The 18,117-nt window shown below is 46.2% G+C and overlaps 1 protein-coding gene across 5 annotated transcripts in view; it reads right to left on the bottom strand.

Annotated features, from left to right (window-relative positions):
• The window catches only part of lzts2a (leucine zipper, putative tumor suppressor 2a), a 259,923-nt gene that overhangs the window by 18,902 nt on the left and 222,904 nt on the right, over positions 1–18,117 (bottom strand). For all 5 annotated transcript variants that reach the window (XM_070876497.1, XM_070876498.1, XM_070876499.1 and 2 more), the window contains one exon: positions 5,124–5,639. In XM_070876497.1, coding sequence (XP_070732598.1) covers positions 5,124–5,600 — 477 coding nt within the window. In that variant the 5' untranslated portion in view covers positions 5,601–5,639. The remainder of the gene's footprint in view (positions 1–5,123; positions 5,640–18,117) is intronic.

The following is an 18,117-nucleotide window of genomic DNA, read 5'->3' as shown; positions in this document are numbered from 1 at the left end:
ATGACTGTTTTTTTTTAATAAACAACTGTGGTTTTCAGTGCCGTTCCCCTCAGTGATTACTGCCATCACCAAGCGATTGGGTTTTGTAGGGAAGTTATGCTGAACCTGTATCGAACCTTGGTTAGACCACACTTGGAGTACTGTGTACAGTTCTGGTCACCATATTATAAAAAGGATATAGAGGCACTGGAGAGGGTGCAGAGAAGATTTATAAGGATGATATTAGAAATGCGAGGGTATACATATCAGGAAAGGATGAACAGGCTGGGTCTCGTTTCTCTTGAAAAAAGGCGGCTGAGGGGTGACCTAATAGAGGTCTTTAAAATTATGGAAAGATTTAATAAGAGTGGACACAGAGAATGTTTCCACTTGTGGGGAAGAGCATAACTGCAGGCCATCAATATAAAATATTCAGCAAGAAATCCAATAGGGAATTCAGAAGAAACTTCCTTACCCAAAGAGTGGTGAGAATGTGGAACTCGCTATCACAGGGAGTGGTTGAAGCGAATAGTATCGATGCATTTAAGGGGAGGCTAGACAAGCATATGAGGGAGAAGGGAATAGAGGGTTATGTTGATAGATTTAGATGAGGAAAGACGGGAGGAGGCTCGAGTGGAGCATAAACATGGCATGGACTGGTTGGGCCGAATGGCCTGTTTCTGTGCCGTATATCCTGTATAATGTCTCCTCAATTACAGCATTTGCAGCGTGAAGGAGATATTAGGCTACAACTGTAGCACTTGCAGTGAGGAGCACACAAATAAATTGGAGAACTTTCACTAGCTGAAAATGAGCCTGATACTGAAACACTGCAACCATTGTAATGGAGGCAGCACCAATGAACACAGGGGCAGCTTGGTCCCAGAAAATCCAGATGCTGCCATTCATTTTCTTCACATTTGAATGATGGTTGTGAGCCATGGCCATCGTATCACATCATATACTTTTCCTGGTCACTACATTAAACAATATTTCTAAGCTTAGAAACGACACGGTGCGACTGACAGCTCGCATATGGTTAACGAGGTCACAGGGGAATGACGGCGCTATTTCAGCGGCGATGGAGCGAAGAGGCGCCGAGTGAGAATCGCTCTGGCCACCCGCTTTGACTCTCTGGCAGTGTTCCCCTCCCCCGTCCCCCCTACCCCCCAGAGTAGTATTTAGTATTTAGCAATGGCCTGGGGAGCCATCTACCAGCCTGCTCGCGACATCTGGTGACACGGGGAATTCTGGAGACACGGGGAGAAATAAACTGAAGGAACTTCAGGCCCATTTCCAGCAAGCTTTTAAACTCATCATCATAGGTCGTCCCTCGGAATCGAGGAAGACTTGCTTCCACTCTAAAAATGAGTCCTTAGGTGGCTGAACAGTCCAACACGAGAACCACAGTCCCTGTCACAGGTGGGACAGATAGTCGTTGAGGGAAGGGGTGGGTGGGGAGTCTGGTTTGCCACATGCTCTTTCCGCTGCCTGCGCTTGTTTTCTGCATGCTCTCGGTGACGAGACTCGAGGTGCTCAGCGCCCTCCCGGATGCACTTCCTCCACTTAGGGCGATCTTTGGCCAGGGACTCCCAGGTGTCGGTGGGGATGTTGCACTTTATCAGGGAGGCTTTGATGGTGTCCCTGTAACGTTTCCTCTGCCCACCTTTGGCTCGTTTGACGTGAAGGAGTTCTGAGTAGAGCGCTTGCTTTGGGAACCTTGTGTCTGGCATGCGGACGATGTGGCCTGCCCAGTGAAGCTGATCAAATGTGACAACTAATACTTTGCCCAAAACAGATCTAGCAAGTCAAGACGTGTCTAGTTGTGTGTCTGGGGATTGTCTCGGTGTCGGCTCCTGTACACATACAGCCTATGTGGAATATAAGCTAACAGGTAAGACTTGTCTGGTGTGTGCATGTGTGTCTCAGTGATGGCTCCTGTACAAATTACATTGTATTTAAAGCACAGAAGCAGGCCATTCAACCCAACAAGTTAATGCCGGTGTTTATGCTGCACATGAGCCGCCTCCCACCCCTTCTTCATCTAACTGTGTCAGCTGTGGTTCAGTGGGTAACACTCTCATCTCTGAATCAAAAGGCTGTGGGTTCAAGTCACACTCCAGAGACTCCAGTGCAGTGCTGAGGGAGTGCTGCACTGTCGGAGATGCCGTCTTTGGGATGAGATGTTAAACTGAGGCCCCATCTGCTCTCTCAGGTGGGCATAAAAGATTCCATTATTTCGAAGAAGAGCAGCGGAGTTATGCCCGAAGTCCTGGCCAATATTTAACCCTCAATCAACATCACATTAAAAAAATTATCTGGTCATTATCACGTTGCTGTTTGTGGGAGCTTGCTGTGCGCAAATTGGCTGCCCCGTTTACCACATTACAATAGTGACTACAATTAAAAAAGTACTTAATTGGCTGTAAGGCGCTATAAGAACATAAGAAATAGGAGCAGGAGTAGGCCATGTGGCCCCTCGAGCCTGCTCCGAAATTTAATAAGATCATGGCTGATCTGATCCTGGGCTCAGCTCCACTTCCCCGCCCGATCCCCATAACCCTTCACTCCTTTATTGCTCAAAAATCTGTCTATCTCCATCTTAACTATATTCAATGAGACCATACATGGAGTACTGCGTACAGTTTTGGTCTCCTTATTTAAGGACAGATATACTTGCATTGGAGGCAGTTCAGAGAAGGTTCACGAGGTTGATTCCTGAGATGAAGGGGTTGTCTTTTGAAGAAAGGTTGAGCAGGTTGGGCCTATACTCGTTGGAGTATAGAAGAATGAGGTGATCTTATGGAAACGTATAAGACTCTGAGGGGGCTTGACAGGGTAGATGCAGAGAGGATGTTTCCTCTCATGGCGGAATCTAGAACTAGGGGGCAGAGTCAGAATAAGGGGTCGCCCATTTATAACAGAAATGAGGAAGAATTTCTTCTCTTAGAGGGTCGTGAATCTTTGGAATTCTCTACCCCAGAGAGATGTGGAGGCTGGGTCATTGAATATATTTAAGGTGGAGATAGACAGATTTTTGAAAAATAAGGGAGTCAGGGAGCAGGAAATTAGACCAGAGTCCAAGATCAGATCAGCCATGATCTTATTGAATGGCGGAGCAGGCTCGATTGGCCAACTCCTGCTCCTATTTCTTTTGTTCTTATCCCACCTTCCAGCACTAGGTCCGTAGCCCTGTAGATTACAGCTCTTTAAGTGCACATTCAAGTACTTTTTAAATGTGATGAGGGTTTTTGCCTCTACCACCCTTTCAGGCAGTGAGTTCCAGACCCCCACCACCCTCTGGGTGAAGAAATGTTTCCTCTCCTTCCCTCTAATCCTTCTACCAACTCTTTTATATCTATGCCCCCTGGTTGTTGACCCCTCTGCTAAGGGAAATAGGTCCTTCCTATCCACTCTATCTAGCCCCTTCATAATTTTATAAACCTCAATTAAATCTCCCCTCAGTCTCCTCTGTTCCAAGGAAAATACCCTAGCCTATCCCATCTTTCTTCATAGCTAAAGTTTTCCAGTCCTCCAACATCCTCGTAAATCTCCTCTGCACACTCTCTCCTGCAATCACATCCCTCCTGTAATGTGACCGGAACTGCACGCAGTACTCAAGTTGTGGCCTAACTAGTGTTGTATGCAGTTCAAGCATAACTTCCCTGCTCTTGCATTCTATGCCTCAGCTAATAAAGGGAAGCATTCCGTATGCCTTTTTAACTACCTTATCGACCTGTCCTGCTACCTTTAAGGATCCAAGGTTACTCTGTTCCTCTACAACTCAGTATCCTCCCATTTATTGTGTATTCCCTTGCCTTGTTACCCCTCCCCAAATGAATTACCTCACACTTTTCCCAAATTGAATTCCATTTGCCACTGTTCTTTTCACCTGACCAGTTCATCGATATCTTTCTGCAGTCTAGCGTTTTCCTCCTCACTGTCAACCACACGGCCAATTTTTGTATCATCTGCATATTTCTTTATCATGCCCCCTGCATTCAAGGCTACATCATTAATATACAGTACAAAAAGTAAGGGACCAAGTAACTGAGCCCTGTGGAGCCCCATTGGAAACAGCCTTCCAGTCACAAAAACTCCCCTCAAACATTACCCTTTGCTTTCTGCCACTGAGCCAATTTTAGTTCCAATTTGCCACTCTCCCTTGGATCCCATGGGCTTTTACGTTTTTGATCAGCCTGCCATATGGGACCTTATCAAAAGCCTTGCTAAAATCCATGTAAACTACATCAAAAGCACTGCCCTCCTCAACCCTACTTGTTACCTCCTCAAAGAATTCAATCACGTTAGTCAAACACGATCTTTCCTTAACAAATCCATGCTGACTGTCCTTGATTAATCTGCGTCTTTCTAAATGAAGGTTTATACTGTCCCTCAAAATTGATTCCAGTAATTTGTCCACCACCGAGGTTAAACTAACTGTACAGTAATTACTTGGTTTATCCCTTCCTCCCTTTTTAAACAATGGAACAACATTAAGAGTTCTCCAATCCTCTGGCACAACTCCTGTAGCCAGGGAGGAATTAAAAATGATGGTCAGAGTCTCTGCAATTTCCTCCCTTGCTTCTTTAAGTAGCCTCGGATATATTTCATCCGGTCCTGGCGATTTATCTACTTTCAAAGATGCTAAACCCCTGAAAACTTTCTTGTACCTTCTCCAGTGTCTCCATGTCCTTTTTATAATATGGAGACCAGAACTGTGCACAGTACTCCAGTCGTGTTGTAGGATATTAGTGGACAGACAATTAGCACGTGCGTATGAAACTCCTTTGCCCACTGCTTTAACGGACATGGTTAACACATTGAAAAATAAATGGAGTAAACGGACCAGGAGCTAGCAAGTAAGATAAGGCTGGATGGCTCTTTGTCGGCCGGCGCGGACATGATGGGTCGAAATGGCCTCCTTCCATGCTGTTAATTTCTATGATCTATGACTCTATAATGGGTTAAGCATTCATGCACTAGTTGCTCAGGGTGTAATTCCGAGGGGCTACGGTGTTCCGCAACTCCGTCGGACAACATGCCTGTTAACTCGACACGCGAGGTTGTGAACCTACGACGCAGCTCACTGGTGCAGTCATGCACTGCCACATTCCAACAAGAAAGTCCTCAACGTGACCTACCTTCTCCAGCCTGCCGGACACTGGAATTATTTTTGGAGGGGGCCCTCGAATATTTCCGTTGATTGACCTCCCTTCTCGCGCATCTTCAGGATCGCTGCAAGGGCTGACGGGCGACCCGGTCACATTCCAGCCTCCATTGCGGTGGTCTTCGTTTAAATATGCATAGTTCCCATTTTTTCCAATTGCTGCACACTGCTTTTTGGTCGCCGCTGCGCCGACGCAGTCCTGAGAGTAGCCATTTTTTAGGTGCCCATCCGGTTGCCTGAAAATGTTCTGCATCTGGCCAGTTTTGCGACACTTGCTGTTGTACTCTGTGGCCTTGCAGTGCTTGTCGTGGTAGTTGCGTCCCGACACCAGACTGCCAACGCTTCCCATGGTGCTCTGCAAGATCGGGGAAGCTGCAGATGTTTGCAGTTTGTTCTGGCTTTCTGAATTCTGGTGCTCAGAAGCTATGGGTAAAGCCTGAACCATTGCCATGGCGATGAACTGTCACAATGTCCACAGTTTTTGGGGTACCTGGCAGCCAGATAAAAACAAAGACAAAGAAAAGAAATTAGTGAAACGCAAAGTCTGCAAAAATATATATATTCCTCTGGTCAATTGAGAAATTATCCACCAGAGATTGTGTGTAACAGGGTAATCATTAGCATGCGATCTACGGTTGAATCCAGCCTAAAATGAGCAGGCCAACTCCGTACTGATTCCAAACATTCCATAGGGGCTGAATTACGGAAAAAGATCAACCCCAGTTTTTAAACAGACACAACATGACTGGACAAATCGGCTTTGATCTTGCTGCACCATCGAAGCACCATCACCACACAGCCTGCAGCAGGGCAGGCAAGACAAAGACCCACCATCACCACCTTCTCAGGGCAACCAGGGATGGGCAATTAATGCCAGCCTTGCCAGCGACGCCCACATCCCAAGAACAAAGGTTATTTTTTATAAAACAAAAAGCACAGTGGAAAAATACCATATAAAAACAGGAAGATCCCGGGTTGGACCCCGGAATTCCCAGCACAGCACTGGCGACACTATGATCGAGGGTTACAGAAAAGGGAAAAAAAAAATCAACCAGGATTCTAACTCGAGATTGCTATTCAATGACCCTTTTTGCAAAGTGTGCACACCAGATGAAGACAGGATTGGGTTGAACTGACTGCCATCTCACAACAACAAAACATTGTATTTATATAGCGCCTTTAGCATAGTGAAACGTCCCAAGGCGCTTCACAGGAGTATTATGAGATAAAAGAATTTGTCACCGAGCCGCATAAGTAGAAATTAGCGCAGGTGACCAAAAGCTTGGCCAAAGAGGTAGGTTTTAAGGAACGTCTTGAAGGAGGAAAGAGAGGTATTGAGGTGGAGAGGTTTAGGGAGGGAGTTCGAGAGCTTGGGCCGAGGCAACCGGTTGCCAATGGTTGAGCAATTACAATCAGGGATGTTCAAGAGGGCAGAATGAGAGGGGCGCAGACATCTCGAGATGGTTAGAAACATAGAAAATAGGTGCAGGAGTAGGCCATTCGGTCCTTTGAGCCTGCACCACCATTCAATAAGATCATGGTTGATCATTCCCTCAGAACCCCTTTCCTGCTTTCTCTCCATACCCCTTGATCCCTTTAGCCGTAAGGGCCATATCTAACTCCCTCTTGAATATATCCAATGAACTGGTATCAACAACTCTCTGTGGTAGGGAATTCCACAGGTTAACAACTCTCTGAGTGAAGAAGTTTCTCCTCATCTCAGTCCTAAATGGCCTACCCCTTATCCTAAGACTGTGTCCCCTGGTTCTGGACTTCCCCAACATTGGGAACATTCTACCCGCATCCAACCTGTCCCGTCCCGTCAGAATCTTATATGTTTCTATGAGATCCCCTCTCATCCTTCTAAACTCCAATGTATAAAGGCCCAGTTGATCCAGTCTCTCCTCATATGTCAGTCCAGCCACCCTGGGAATCAGGCTGGTGAACCTTCGCTGCACACCCTCAATAGCAGGAACGTCCTCCTCAGATTAGGAGACCAACACTGAACACAATATTCCAGGTGAGGCCTCACCAATGCCCTGTACAACTGCAGTAAGACCTCCCTGCTCATATACTCAAATCCCCTAGCTATGAAGGCCAACATACTATTTGCCTTCTTCACCGCCTGCTGTACCTGCATTCCAACTTTCAATGACTGATGAACCATGACACCCAGGTCTCATTGCACCTCCCCTTTTCCTAATCTGCCGCCATTCAGATAATATTCTGTCTTCGCGTTTTTGCCCCCAAAGTGGATAACCTCACATTTATCCACATTATACTGCATCTGCCATGCATTTGCCCACTCACCTAACCTGTCCAAGTCACCCTGCAGCCTCTTAGCGTCCCCCTCACAGCTCACACCGCCACCCAGTTTAGTGTCATCTGCAAACTTGGAGATATTACACTCAATTCCTTCATCTAAATCATTGATGTATATTGTAAATAGCTGGGGTCCCAGCACTGAGCCCTGCAGCACTCCACTAGTCACTGCCTGCCATTCTGAAAGGGACCCGTTTATCCCGACTCTCTGCTTCCTGTCTGCCAACCAGTTCTCTATTCACGTCAGTACATTACTCCCAATACCATGTGCTTTGATTTTGGTTGTGGGGCTGGATGAGATTACTGAGATAGGGAGCGGCGAGGCCACGGAGGGATTTGAAAATAAAGATGAGAATTTTGAAATCGACACGTTGCTTAACCGGAAGCCAATGTAGGTCGGCGATCACAGGGGTGATGGGTGAGCACTGTTTCAACTCAAACTTGACTGGTTACTGGAGAACAGTGCTGGAGGGCCGTTCACGTCAATAAATTAGCTGGATTGATCAAATAGATCATAAGGTTGGCTGGTGCGCTTGTTGTAAACTCTGCGTGATACAATAGAGTAGCCCCTTTCCAAGTTTGAGGCAGGGCCAAACGAGGTATACTCCACATAGTATCATAGAAATTTACAGCACGAAAGGAGGCCATTTGGGCCCATCTTCTCCGTGCCGGCTGACACAGAGCTATCCATCCTAATCCCACCTTCCAGCACTAGGTCCGTAGCCCTGTAGGTTACGTCGCTTCAAGTGCACATCCAAGTACTTTTAAAATGTGGTGAGTGTTTCTGCCTTGACCACCCTTTCAGGCAGTGAATTCCAGACCCCCACCACCCTCTGGGTGAAGTAATTTCCCCTCAAATCCCCTCTAAATCTCCTACCAATTACAATACTTTAAATCTATGCTCCCTGGTTCTTGACCTCTTTTGGCTGTGCTGTACCTGACCCGGAGTACTCAAAGTTGAAAAGTGTTCGGCTCCTGAGTGCTGCCATCCCCCGATCTTGACAGACATAAAAAGATATAAAAAAAAACATTTTTTTTGAAAAAAAAAGAAAAATACTTTACAGATAGAGATAGGCAGTTGACCGGTAAATATAACAGCTTTAATGTGATATTTTGTGACATCACACACACAAATGACGTAATCAAATTGCACTGCCTATTGTGTAATGCTGACAGCCAGTTTAAAAAAAAATATTTAATAACTCATTGATTGGATATCATGCTGAGGCAGGTTTAATGACTGGTTATTTGTTGACATATTTTTGACAAGGAATTGTGAAGCTTTTTCGCTTGTTTCTTTCCGGGGCGATGGCAAATAATAGGATTCAGTTATTATCGGAAAACTGTTGCTCAATAGAGCCAAGGTAATGACATCACATACCGTTAATTCCATGGTGTGAATGTCATTGCCCACCAGTGTCAAGGAGCTTGGGGGACTGCTGACAGCCATTGCTGGCTCAAAACAGACTAAATATGGAACATCTCCACCCTCCTGACCTACAACCGAAAGAGCACATATAATTTTTAAAACAACAGATTCTGCTGGCGAGCATTGGAAGGCTTTAGTCTTAAGGGATGCCTTCAAAACAACAGCTTGTCTTTATCCCTTGCAAGTTCATGATGTCATTCAATTGCCTTGATATACTGCAATCACACCGACGTATCTATTATTCTCTATTTAATCTGAGAGAGAATAGACGAGGTGAACCAGGGTACAGTTTAGCACAATATTCTGGAAGATAGGCTTCACATATATGTAATATAGAGCTCTCCCTCGTGGACTACTGCTCCACCTAGTGGTGATGCAACTGCTGATGTAAATACAATAAAGGGTCATGTGACAAGGTCACATGATGATACGTTCCTGTAGAGCCATCTTGTGTATGTGTGTGTTTGTGATGTCGTAAAGAATATAGAAAATTAAAGATGTCATCAAGGTCCAGGTCGGTGATTGGAGCATGGGCAGGTACAGCAGGAGCATTGAGGTTGGGGCAAAGGAGCGGCGAGTGATCGTGGAGCAACGTGATCAGGGAGGAGAGGCGCGAGTTCGGGGACCAGATGAGGCGGGGGCCCAGGGACAGCACGGATCAGCCCACACTGCGATATGTGTGCGCACTAGGTTTGTGCAACAGAGCTGGTCTCCAGTCGTCCTGGGTAACCCTTGCCACTGGACCAAGACCTAGCTCTGTCAAGCCTGTGTGGTGGCTGGTGTGCAACGGTCACCACACGTTAAAAAAATCCACGAACAGGCATCTTCCACCCTTCAGGATGTAGTTTGAGACCTGGAATATTAGGTCCTTCATTGAAACACCTGTGAACTCATCCCTTTTTGGCGTGAATACGAGGGACCGCCTATGATGATGAAAGAATATATCACAATATATATATAATGTTGTTCAGAGAAAGTACTCAATTAACAAATTAGAAAACGTGACATGCTGTTGTCAATGAGTCGCTCCGACGAGAGCCTGGGTGGGCAAACTTGGATTATGTTCCCTTTTTTTTTCATTCTGGGGATGTGGGCGTTGCTGGCAAGGCTGGCATTTATTGACCATCCCTAGTTGCCCACGGGAAAGTAGTGGTGGACCGTCTTCTTGAACCGCTGCAGTCCGTGCAGTGAGGGTACCCGGATTTTGACTCTAGCAACATCATTGATCGATGAGCAGGATAAGAAAGAAAGACTTGGATTTATATAGCACCTTTCACGACCACCAGACGTCTCAAAGCACTTTACAGCCAATTAAGTACTTTTGGAATGTACTCACTGTTGTAATGTGGGAAACGTGACAGACAATTTGCGCACAGCAAGCTCCCACAAACAGCAATGTGATAATGACCAGATCATCTGTTTTTTGTTATGTTGATTGAGGGATAAATATGGGGTAGGACACCAGGGATAACTACCCCTGCTCCTCTTTGGAATAGTGCCACGGGATCTTTTCCGTCCACCTGAGAGAGGCAGACGGGGCCTCGGTTTAACGTCTCATCTGAAAGACGGAACCTCCGACAGTGCGACAGTGCAGCGGAGTTCAGCACTGCACTGGAGTGTCAGTCTAGATTTTTTTTTTGATGTGCTGAAGTCCCTGGCGTGGGATTTGAACCCACAAAACCTTCTGACTCGATGCGAGTGTGCTACCCACTGAGCCACGGCTGACACTCCAGTGCAGAGCTGAGGGAGTGCTGCACTGTCGGAGGTGCCTTCACAGTTGACAAGGGATGGGCTGGCCAAGCTATTACAATAATTAAAAGATGACAAGGAACAATTCCTCCCTCTAGTCGCGGGACCCAGAACAAGTGGGCATTGAGGCTGATTTTCCGAATGCGTTGATTGGAGTCTGTCCCACCAACTCCTCACATCACGAAAATCCCAACTGCACACTGTCCACCAGATATTTTTTTATAGCGCCTGGGAAAAGGTTGGCATTGTTGCCATGGTTTCGCGATACATCCTGCAAGCGAGGCTTTGTGCCATTGGTGCATACAGAAGATTGAGCCCAAAAGTTAGAAGTAACCCAATTAAAAAAATGAATTAATGGAAAAATATCTTTGCACAAGTGTCGTGAGAATGTGGAGTGCACTGTCCCACAAGACCATCGATGCTGAGTCAATGGAAGTATTTAACAGGAAGAGAAAGAGAGATACACGCTCGGAACGTACGGACATGTTGAAAGGCAAGGAATTAAAACAGACACGCATTGGCAGAGCGGACTCAATGGGCCAATTAGCCGACTCCTGTTCCAAATTTTCCTGCAATCCTCTCCCTTACTTGTCAGCAAAACACAAAGCTGAGGGGGAAATTAATGTCTAGACGTCTAACTCAAAGTTGGCCTGGCAGTTGAAAGCCAAAAGAATGTGATTATTGGAACCATCTGGGGATCACTGAATAGGGAAAGGATACAGTCTCCCAATGACATGGCAGAAGCCTCACTTCTGTCTTAAAAGAGATTCTTCATCTTCTTCCCCCATTGCTACTTAAGTAGGTAACATTTCTAAAGTCATCCCAAGCCACGACAGCACCTTTCATTAGTTAAAGAGAGAAAAAAAGAAAGGCTTGCATTTATATAGCACCTTTCACAACCTCAGGATGTCTTAAAGCACTTCACAGCCAATGAAGTACTTTTTCTTTTGCAGTGTACTCACTGTTGTAATGTGGGAATCGCGGCAGCCAATTTGCACACAGCAAGCTCCCAGAAACAACAATGTGATAATGACCAGATAATGTCAATGTCAAAATGTTGTTTTAGTGATGTTGATTAAGGGATAAATATCGGCCGAGACACCGGGGAGAACTCCCCTGCTTTTCTTCACAATAGTGCCGTGGGATCTTTTACGTCCACCTGAGAGGGCAGACGGGAATGGTTCCACAAACAGTAAGGCCAGGCCGTCTCTTCTCAATCGTTCCTTTGATGCGATTGTCTTAAACCCATGATCTCATTGTTCCTATCAGAAGTAATCGTGTTAATAGAAGATTTTGGGGGGGGGGGGGGGGGGGCGGGGAGGGGAAAATCAGTTTAATTTTGCTGAGAAAACATAGAGAGAGAAAATCCCAACTTATTGCATGCTTTTCCCTTGTGTCATGCTGCCTTCCTTGGTTAAGATGTCGACCTATTTCTGGATCACTGCCAATGCCACTCTCGAGTCACTTCACTAATATATGCTGATATCCTTCACCTGCTCTCCTGTGCCTGATGCCATCTCTTGGTAGCATGGGTGAGATTTGCAACTCGTCATCTCTGCATTTTAACAATCCCTGGCACAGCACATAGCAACACCGACTCTCTGCACTATCACACCACCCGCGGTAACTGTGTCCGATCGATTTTACATATCACCAGAGGCCATGTTAACAACGAGTATTTATATTGCACCTTTAACGTAGTGAAACGTCCCAAGGGGCTTCGCAGGAGCATCACGAGATAAAAATTTTACACTGCGCCGCACAAGTAGAAATTAGCGCAGGCTTGGTCAAAGAGTTAGGTTTTAAGGAGCGTCTTGAAGGAGGAAAGAGAGGCGGAGAGGTTTTGGGAGGGAGTCCCAGAGCTTGGGGCTCAGGCAGCTGAAGGCACGGCCACCGATGGTTGAGCGATTATAATCAGGGATGCTCAAGAGGGCAAAATTAGAGCAGCGCAGACACCTCAGGGGTGGGACACGCTGGATAGATTAGAGAGATAAGGATAACTTAAGATACAAACTGAAGGACTGGGATCCAATTAATGAGATGTTGCTGATGGATGGGAGGATCATGCCCCTTCAAAACAGCTGTGTTTTGTGAGTAGTCATTATATAGTGAGGCTTTCTTGGGCCTGCTGACCCTTTGGTATCACACCCAATTGTACGTTCATGTCTCAGCATGACAGTGTTAGAAAGCTATTCAACCATGGGGTCACCATCACTGAGCTTGGTCCGCTCCTAGCCGAACATCTACTTTCCAGCAGAGTTTAGCAACCAAAAGCAGGAGCCCTGGCTTAGCCTAGCCTTAGAGTGCGGCGTACAGATCTGCTCACCACATTACAGGAAAGCTGTACTAGAGAGGGTACAGAGGAGAATTACAAGGATGCTGCCAGGACTGGAGAATTTTTAGCTATGAGGAATGATTGGATAAGCTGGGGTTGTTTTCTCTGGAACAGAGATCGAAAGAAAGATGAGACGTCAAACCAAGGCCCCGCCTGCTCTCTCAAGTGGATGCAAAAGATCCCACGGCACTATTTTGAAGAACAGCATTTCCCACATTACAACAGTCACTAATCTCCAAAAAGTACTTCATTGGCTGTAAAGCACTTTGAGACATTCGGTGGTCGTGAATCTCATCCAGTGCCAGAAATGTATTATTTTTTTTAAAATCAGAATTTTGATTGGATCAGTGATAACAAAGATGTTCTTGGAGAAGTTGTTCTCGGAACAAGGCATTCCTGCATTATTCTCAATCAGGCTGCATTGCTTCTTCAGCAGAAAATAATTACCAGTCAAGTAATTTATTTATTATTTTTTTCTAATGCTCACTTGTTTAAAAATAAAAGAAAACAATAAAATCTAGAAAAAAATAGTTTACTTGCGATACATTCCTCAATCCAGTTATTAAAATCTCGCAGCATAAAATGGCTGCTTGCAGCACCTGTGTTTATTAATCCAGGACATTAGCGACTGAACTAAATTTGCTGAGAGAGAGAGATCTAGGGGCCGGTTCCTCCTGTTCCTGCACCCCAGCGTATTTGATTGCCTTGGGGCCAGCGAATGGAACATGCCTGATCTGCCATTAATTTAAGTAGATGGAAAAAAAAAAATCGGATGGGGAAATGGCTCCCACTCATCCATGCAATCCTTCATTCCCCATTTCCTTCTATTCAGTGCACCCAGGCAATCAAACGTGCTCAGGTGCAGAACCAACTTGCATTTATATAGCCCCTTTAACACAGTGAAACATTTTAAGGCGCTTCACAGACGTATTAGAAGATAAAAATTTGATACCGAGCCACAAAATTAGAAATTAGCGCAGGTGAAGAGGTAGGTTTTAAGGAGTGTCTTGAAAGAGGAAAGAGAGGTAGAGAGGCAGAGAGGTTCAGGCAGGGCATTCCAGAGCTTGGGGCCCAGGCAGCTGAAGGCACAGCCACCAATGGTTGAATGATTACAGTCAGGGATGCTCAAGAGGGTAGAATTGGAAGAGCGCAGACATGTCGCGGGGGGGGAGGGGGAAGCGCAGGTTGTGGGGCTGGAGGAGATTACAGAGATAGGGAGGGGGCGAGGACATGGAAGGTTTTGAAAATAAGGATGGGAATTTTGAAATCGAGGCATTGCTTAACCGGGAGCCAATGTAGGTCAGCGAGCACAGGGGTGATGGGTGAACGGGACCTGGAGCGAACAGGAAAATCTAACCCTTTGTTCACTGGCTTTATTCCACATTGGGAGACTTCATACTCAAGATTTGTTAATAAATCATTTATTGACTCAAAAGTTGTCAGCAAAACTGTGATTATAGGCTGCTCTAATTTGAATGCTGCTTGTATTTTGCTGGCAAATTACTAAGCAAGAATCCAGTGCTATTGACTTCACTTAGTCCCATAATGATGCCTCAAGTCAATACCGCCCATGCACACACCATACTGAATAGCTGAATCATTTGATTACACGGATAAGGCTTTTCAAAATAAGCTTGTCATAACTGGAGATAAGAAGCTGCAATCCAAAAGTCATCTTTATAAAGTGATTCTAAATTCCTTCACTAAAGGGAGATTGCTGGTGAGGCAATTGTGTTCTCGGCGGCAGAGTTGCCGCGACCCTTCGCACCAGGGTCAGAGCCTCATTATAGCTATTAGAAAAACTCATCGGAGACAATCTGACAAGACACCACAAGAAAGCATGGAACAAGGAAAGCACATTCCATTCGCCCCTTCCACAAGCCACTTTAGCACAGACTCCATCCCACCCATTTAATCTCTGGAGGAAAAGTTCTGCATACGTGCCCCCCGAGCTATACAAAGGTTATAAAATAAAACCTTAGATTGTTCATCCATCCTCACATCAATTCTTCAAAAATAACTTGTTTGAACCATCTTCGTTCTTAAGATAAAAAGACTTGCATTTATATAGCGCCTTTCATGACCACCGGACGTCTCACAGCGCTTCACAGCCAATGAAGTACTTTTGGAGTGTTGTAATGTACGCAACAAATTTATGCACAAGCAAGCTCCCACATACAGCAATGTGATAATGACCAGATAATCTGCTTTTTTTGTTATGTTGATTGAGGGATAAATATTGGCCCAGGACACCGGGGATAACTCCCCTGCTCTTCTTCAACATGGTGCCATGGGATCTTTTACATCCACCTGAGAGAGCAGACGGGGGCCTCATCCGAAAGACAGCACCTCCGACAGTGCAGTGCTCCCTCAGCACTGCATTGGGAGTGTCAGCTTGGATTCTTTGTGTTCAAGTCCCTGGGGTGGGACTTGAACCCACAATCTTCAGACTCAGAGGCGAGTGTGTTACCCACTGAGCCACAGCTGACACGAAAGATGACAAAGGGAATAGATTGCGTTCGAGTTGACAGTTCGTTCCAATTAAATAGGTTAGGGAGGACCAGGGGGTCACAATTTTAATTTGTATAAGGTCAGATCCAGGTTAGATGTCAGGAGGTGGTTCTTTTCCCAGAGAATAGCGGACTGCGGGATCAGGCTGCCGTCTCGTGCGTGGATGCTGATTCTCTGAATTCCTTCAAGCGAGAGCTGAATCTGTTTCCGTCTGGGGCGGCGATCACCTCTTACAAAAGGAAGGTGATTCAGGGCCGGAGTGATCTCCTGGACTAGCTTTTAAATGGCTTAAGGGATTCGAAGAGGAATTTCCCAGATTTTTCTCTCCCATGTCTGTCATTGTTCGTAAATGGTGTCAGGAGGAGAACAAGGCCAAGGGTTCAAATAAGAAAAAGAAAATTTGAGTCTGGTGTGGGAAGTTTTTCCACACAAAGAGTGATCAACATGTGGTCAGGCTTCCAGCCAGGACACTGGAGGTATAAATCATGCAGTCAATTAAAAACAGTTAGATTCTCTGATGGAGTAACTGTTTCTTTTGGAATGGATGAGCGGAGGTGGGTCAAATGGCCTCCCTCATTCACTCATCAGGATGTGTTCTCCACTATTCAATCCTGATCAGACACCCTCCAGACTTTCCCCTTCCGAACACCCTAGTGGCACAGGAACTGTTGTGTTCTACGGAGTATTTAATCACCCGGGTCTTCTGCATCGATGCACTAAAGCCTTCGATCTCACTCATTCCCAGCCAGAGATCGATCCGTAGAAAATCTCTCTCAGGATACAGAGAGGGAACAATATTTGTTCTTTTCATTTGATAAGGTACTGATACAGAATCATAGAAGTTTACAGCACGGAAGGAGGCCATTTAGCCCATTGTGTCCGTGCCGGCCGACAAAGAGCTATCCAGCCTAATCCCACTTTCCAGTTCTTGGTCTGTAGCCCTGTAGGTTACGGCACTTCAAGTGCACATCCAAGTACCTTTTAAATGTGGTGAGGGTTTCTGCCTTTACCACCCTTTCAGGCAGAGTTCAAGACCCCACCAGCCTCTGGGTGAAAAAAGTTCCCTTCAAATCCCCTCTAAACCTCCCCCCAATTACTTTAAATCTATGCCCCCTGGTTGTTGACCCCTCTGCTGAGGAAAATAGGTTCTTCCTATCCACTATATCCAGGCCTCTCATCATTTTATGTACCTCAATAAGGTCTCCCCTCAGCCTCCTCTGTTCCAAAGAAAACAATCCCAGCCTATCCAATCTTTTCTCAGAGCTAAATTCTCCAGTCCAGGCAGCCAATTGGAGGAGGATGGTGATGAGGTGCGGGGTTATGACCCTTGAACCCCTATCAGAGAGCTGGTGTTTTGGCGTGAAGTAATTCCCATTTACAGAAGCGCTGCACAAGACGGGCTGGTCCTAAAGCCACAGTCCTGACTTTTCTGTGAGGCAGCCGCATGGAAAAAGGTCACTTGCGTTGTTGCCAGGGCCTCTCAGTAACACATCCTGTGTGGAGCTACGCCTGCAGCATTCATGCCACACGTAAAAGGAATAGACCTGAACTTTGCAGCAAACCTTGGCTGAGTTGCAATACCTGAAAGAGGCTGGTGTCTCTGGCTTTAGTCATTAATCTGAATGTGAAAACTGCACTGATCACAGAATGCTCCTAAATAACCAGCTCACTGACCCTGAACCCTTCTCACTGTTGGGGATTTCGAAGCACTCGATGCTGGCAATCCAACCACTCCAGCTTCTGCACTAATATATTCCGAGGCAAAATTGAACTCCTGCTTATAGAAAAGCTTGCTCTTACAGCAAAACTGACTTCTTGCACCTAAAGATTTTAGATATACAGGTACCTGTGTTTTAAAAAGTGCAAGACATCAAATCACTTTTTAATGATTTCAGTAGACAAGCTTGTGCAGTTCAGCTATATGGCTGCATTGGGAGTGGAGGTGGGCGTGGAGCCAGGAATGTGACCGAGGCTGAGTGAGGGAGGGGCCAGCATGGGGGAGGGGTCTGGAATAGAGCAGAGGCGGAGTAGGGGAGGGGCCAAAGTGGGGGGAGGGGCCAGGAGTGGGGCAGAGGTTGTGAGTAGGGGAGGAGCCAGAGTGGGGGAGGTGCTGGTGCTGGGGGTGGGGGAAGGTATGGGCTGGTGCGGGGAGTGGGGGTGCTGCTGGCAGTCCTAGGAGACGTCAAGTGTGAGGCTAGATAGCCAGTGTCGCCAGGGTATTGAACCATGGTCTTGCCGCCCAACTCTGATCATCTTTATCCGATGTATACACGTACCCTTTTCAGCAGGAGGCACTGGTTAGCAACCGGAAGCCACAGTTCTACAATTATTTTTTTTTTAACTCTTCCCTATCCCAAGAACACGAATGGCAAATGTAGCGAGTACCTGCGTCAAAATCCTAGAACTCCCAACCCAACAGCTCTGTGGGAATACCTTCTTCTTAGGCAGTCCCCCGGAGTCAAGGATGATTTGCTTCCACACTAACACGAGTTCTAAGGTGACTGATGAGTCCAATGCAAGATCTACAGTCTCTGTCACAGGTGGGTGGGGTACTTGGGTTGTCGTGCGCTCCTTCCGCTGTTTGTATTTGACTTCCGCGTGCTCTCGACGAAGGGACTCGAA

This window comes from Pristiophorus japonicus, chromosome 3 (genome assembly GCF_044704955.1).
Source record: "Pristiophorus japonicus isolate sPriJap1 chromosome 3, sPriJap1.hap1, whole genome shotgun sequence".
Classification (NCBI taxonomy): Eukaryota; Metazoa; Chordata; class Chondrichthyes; family Pristiophoridae; genus Pristiophorus; species Pristiophorus japonicus.
Note: the sequence above shows the minus strand (reverse complement) of the source record. Positions and strands in the feature narration are given on the sequence as shown.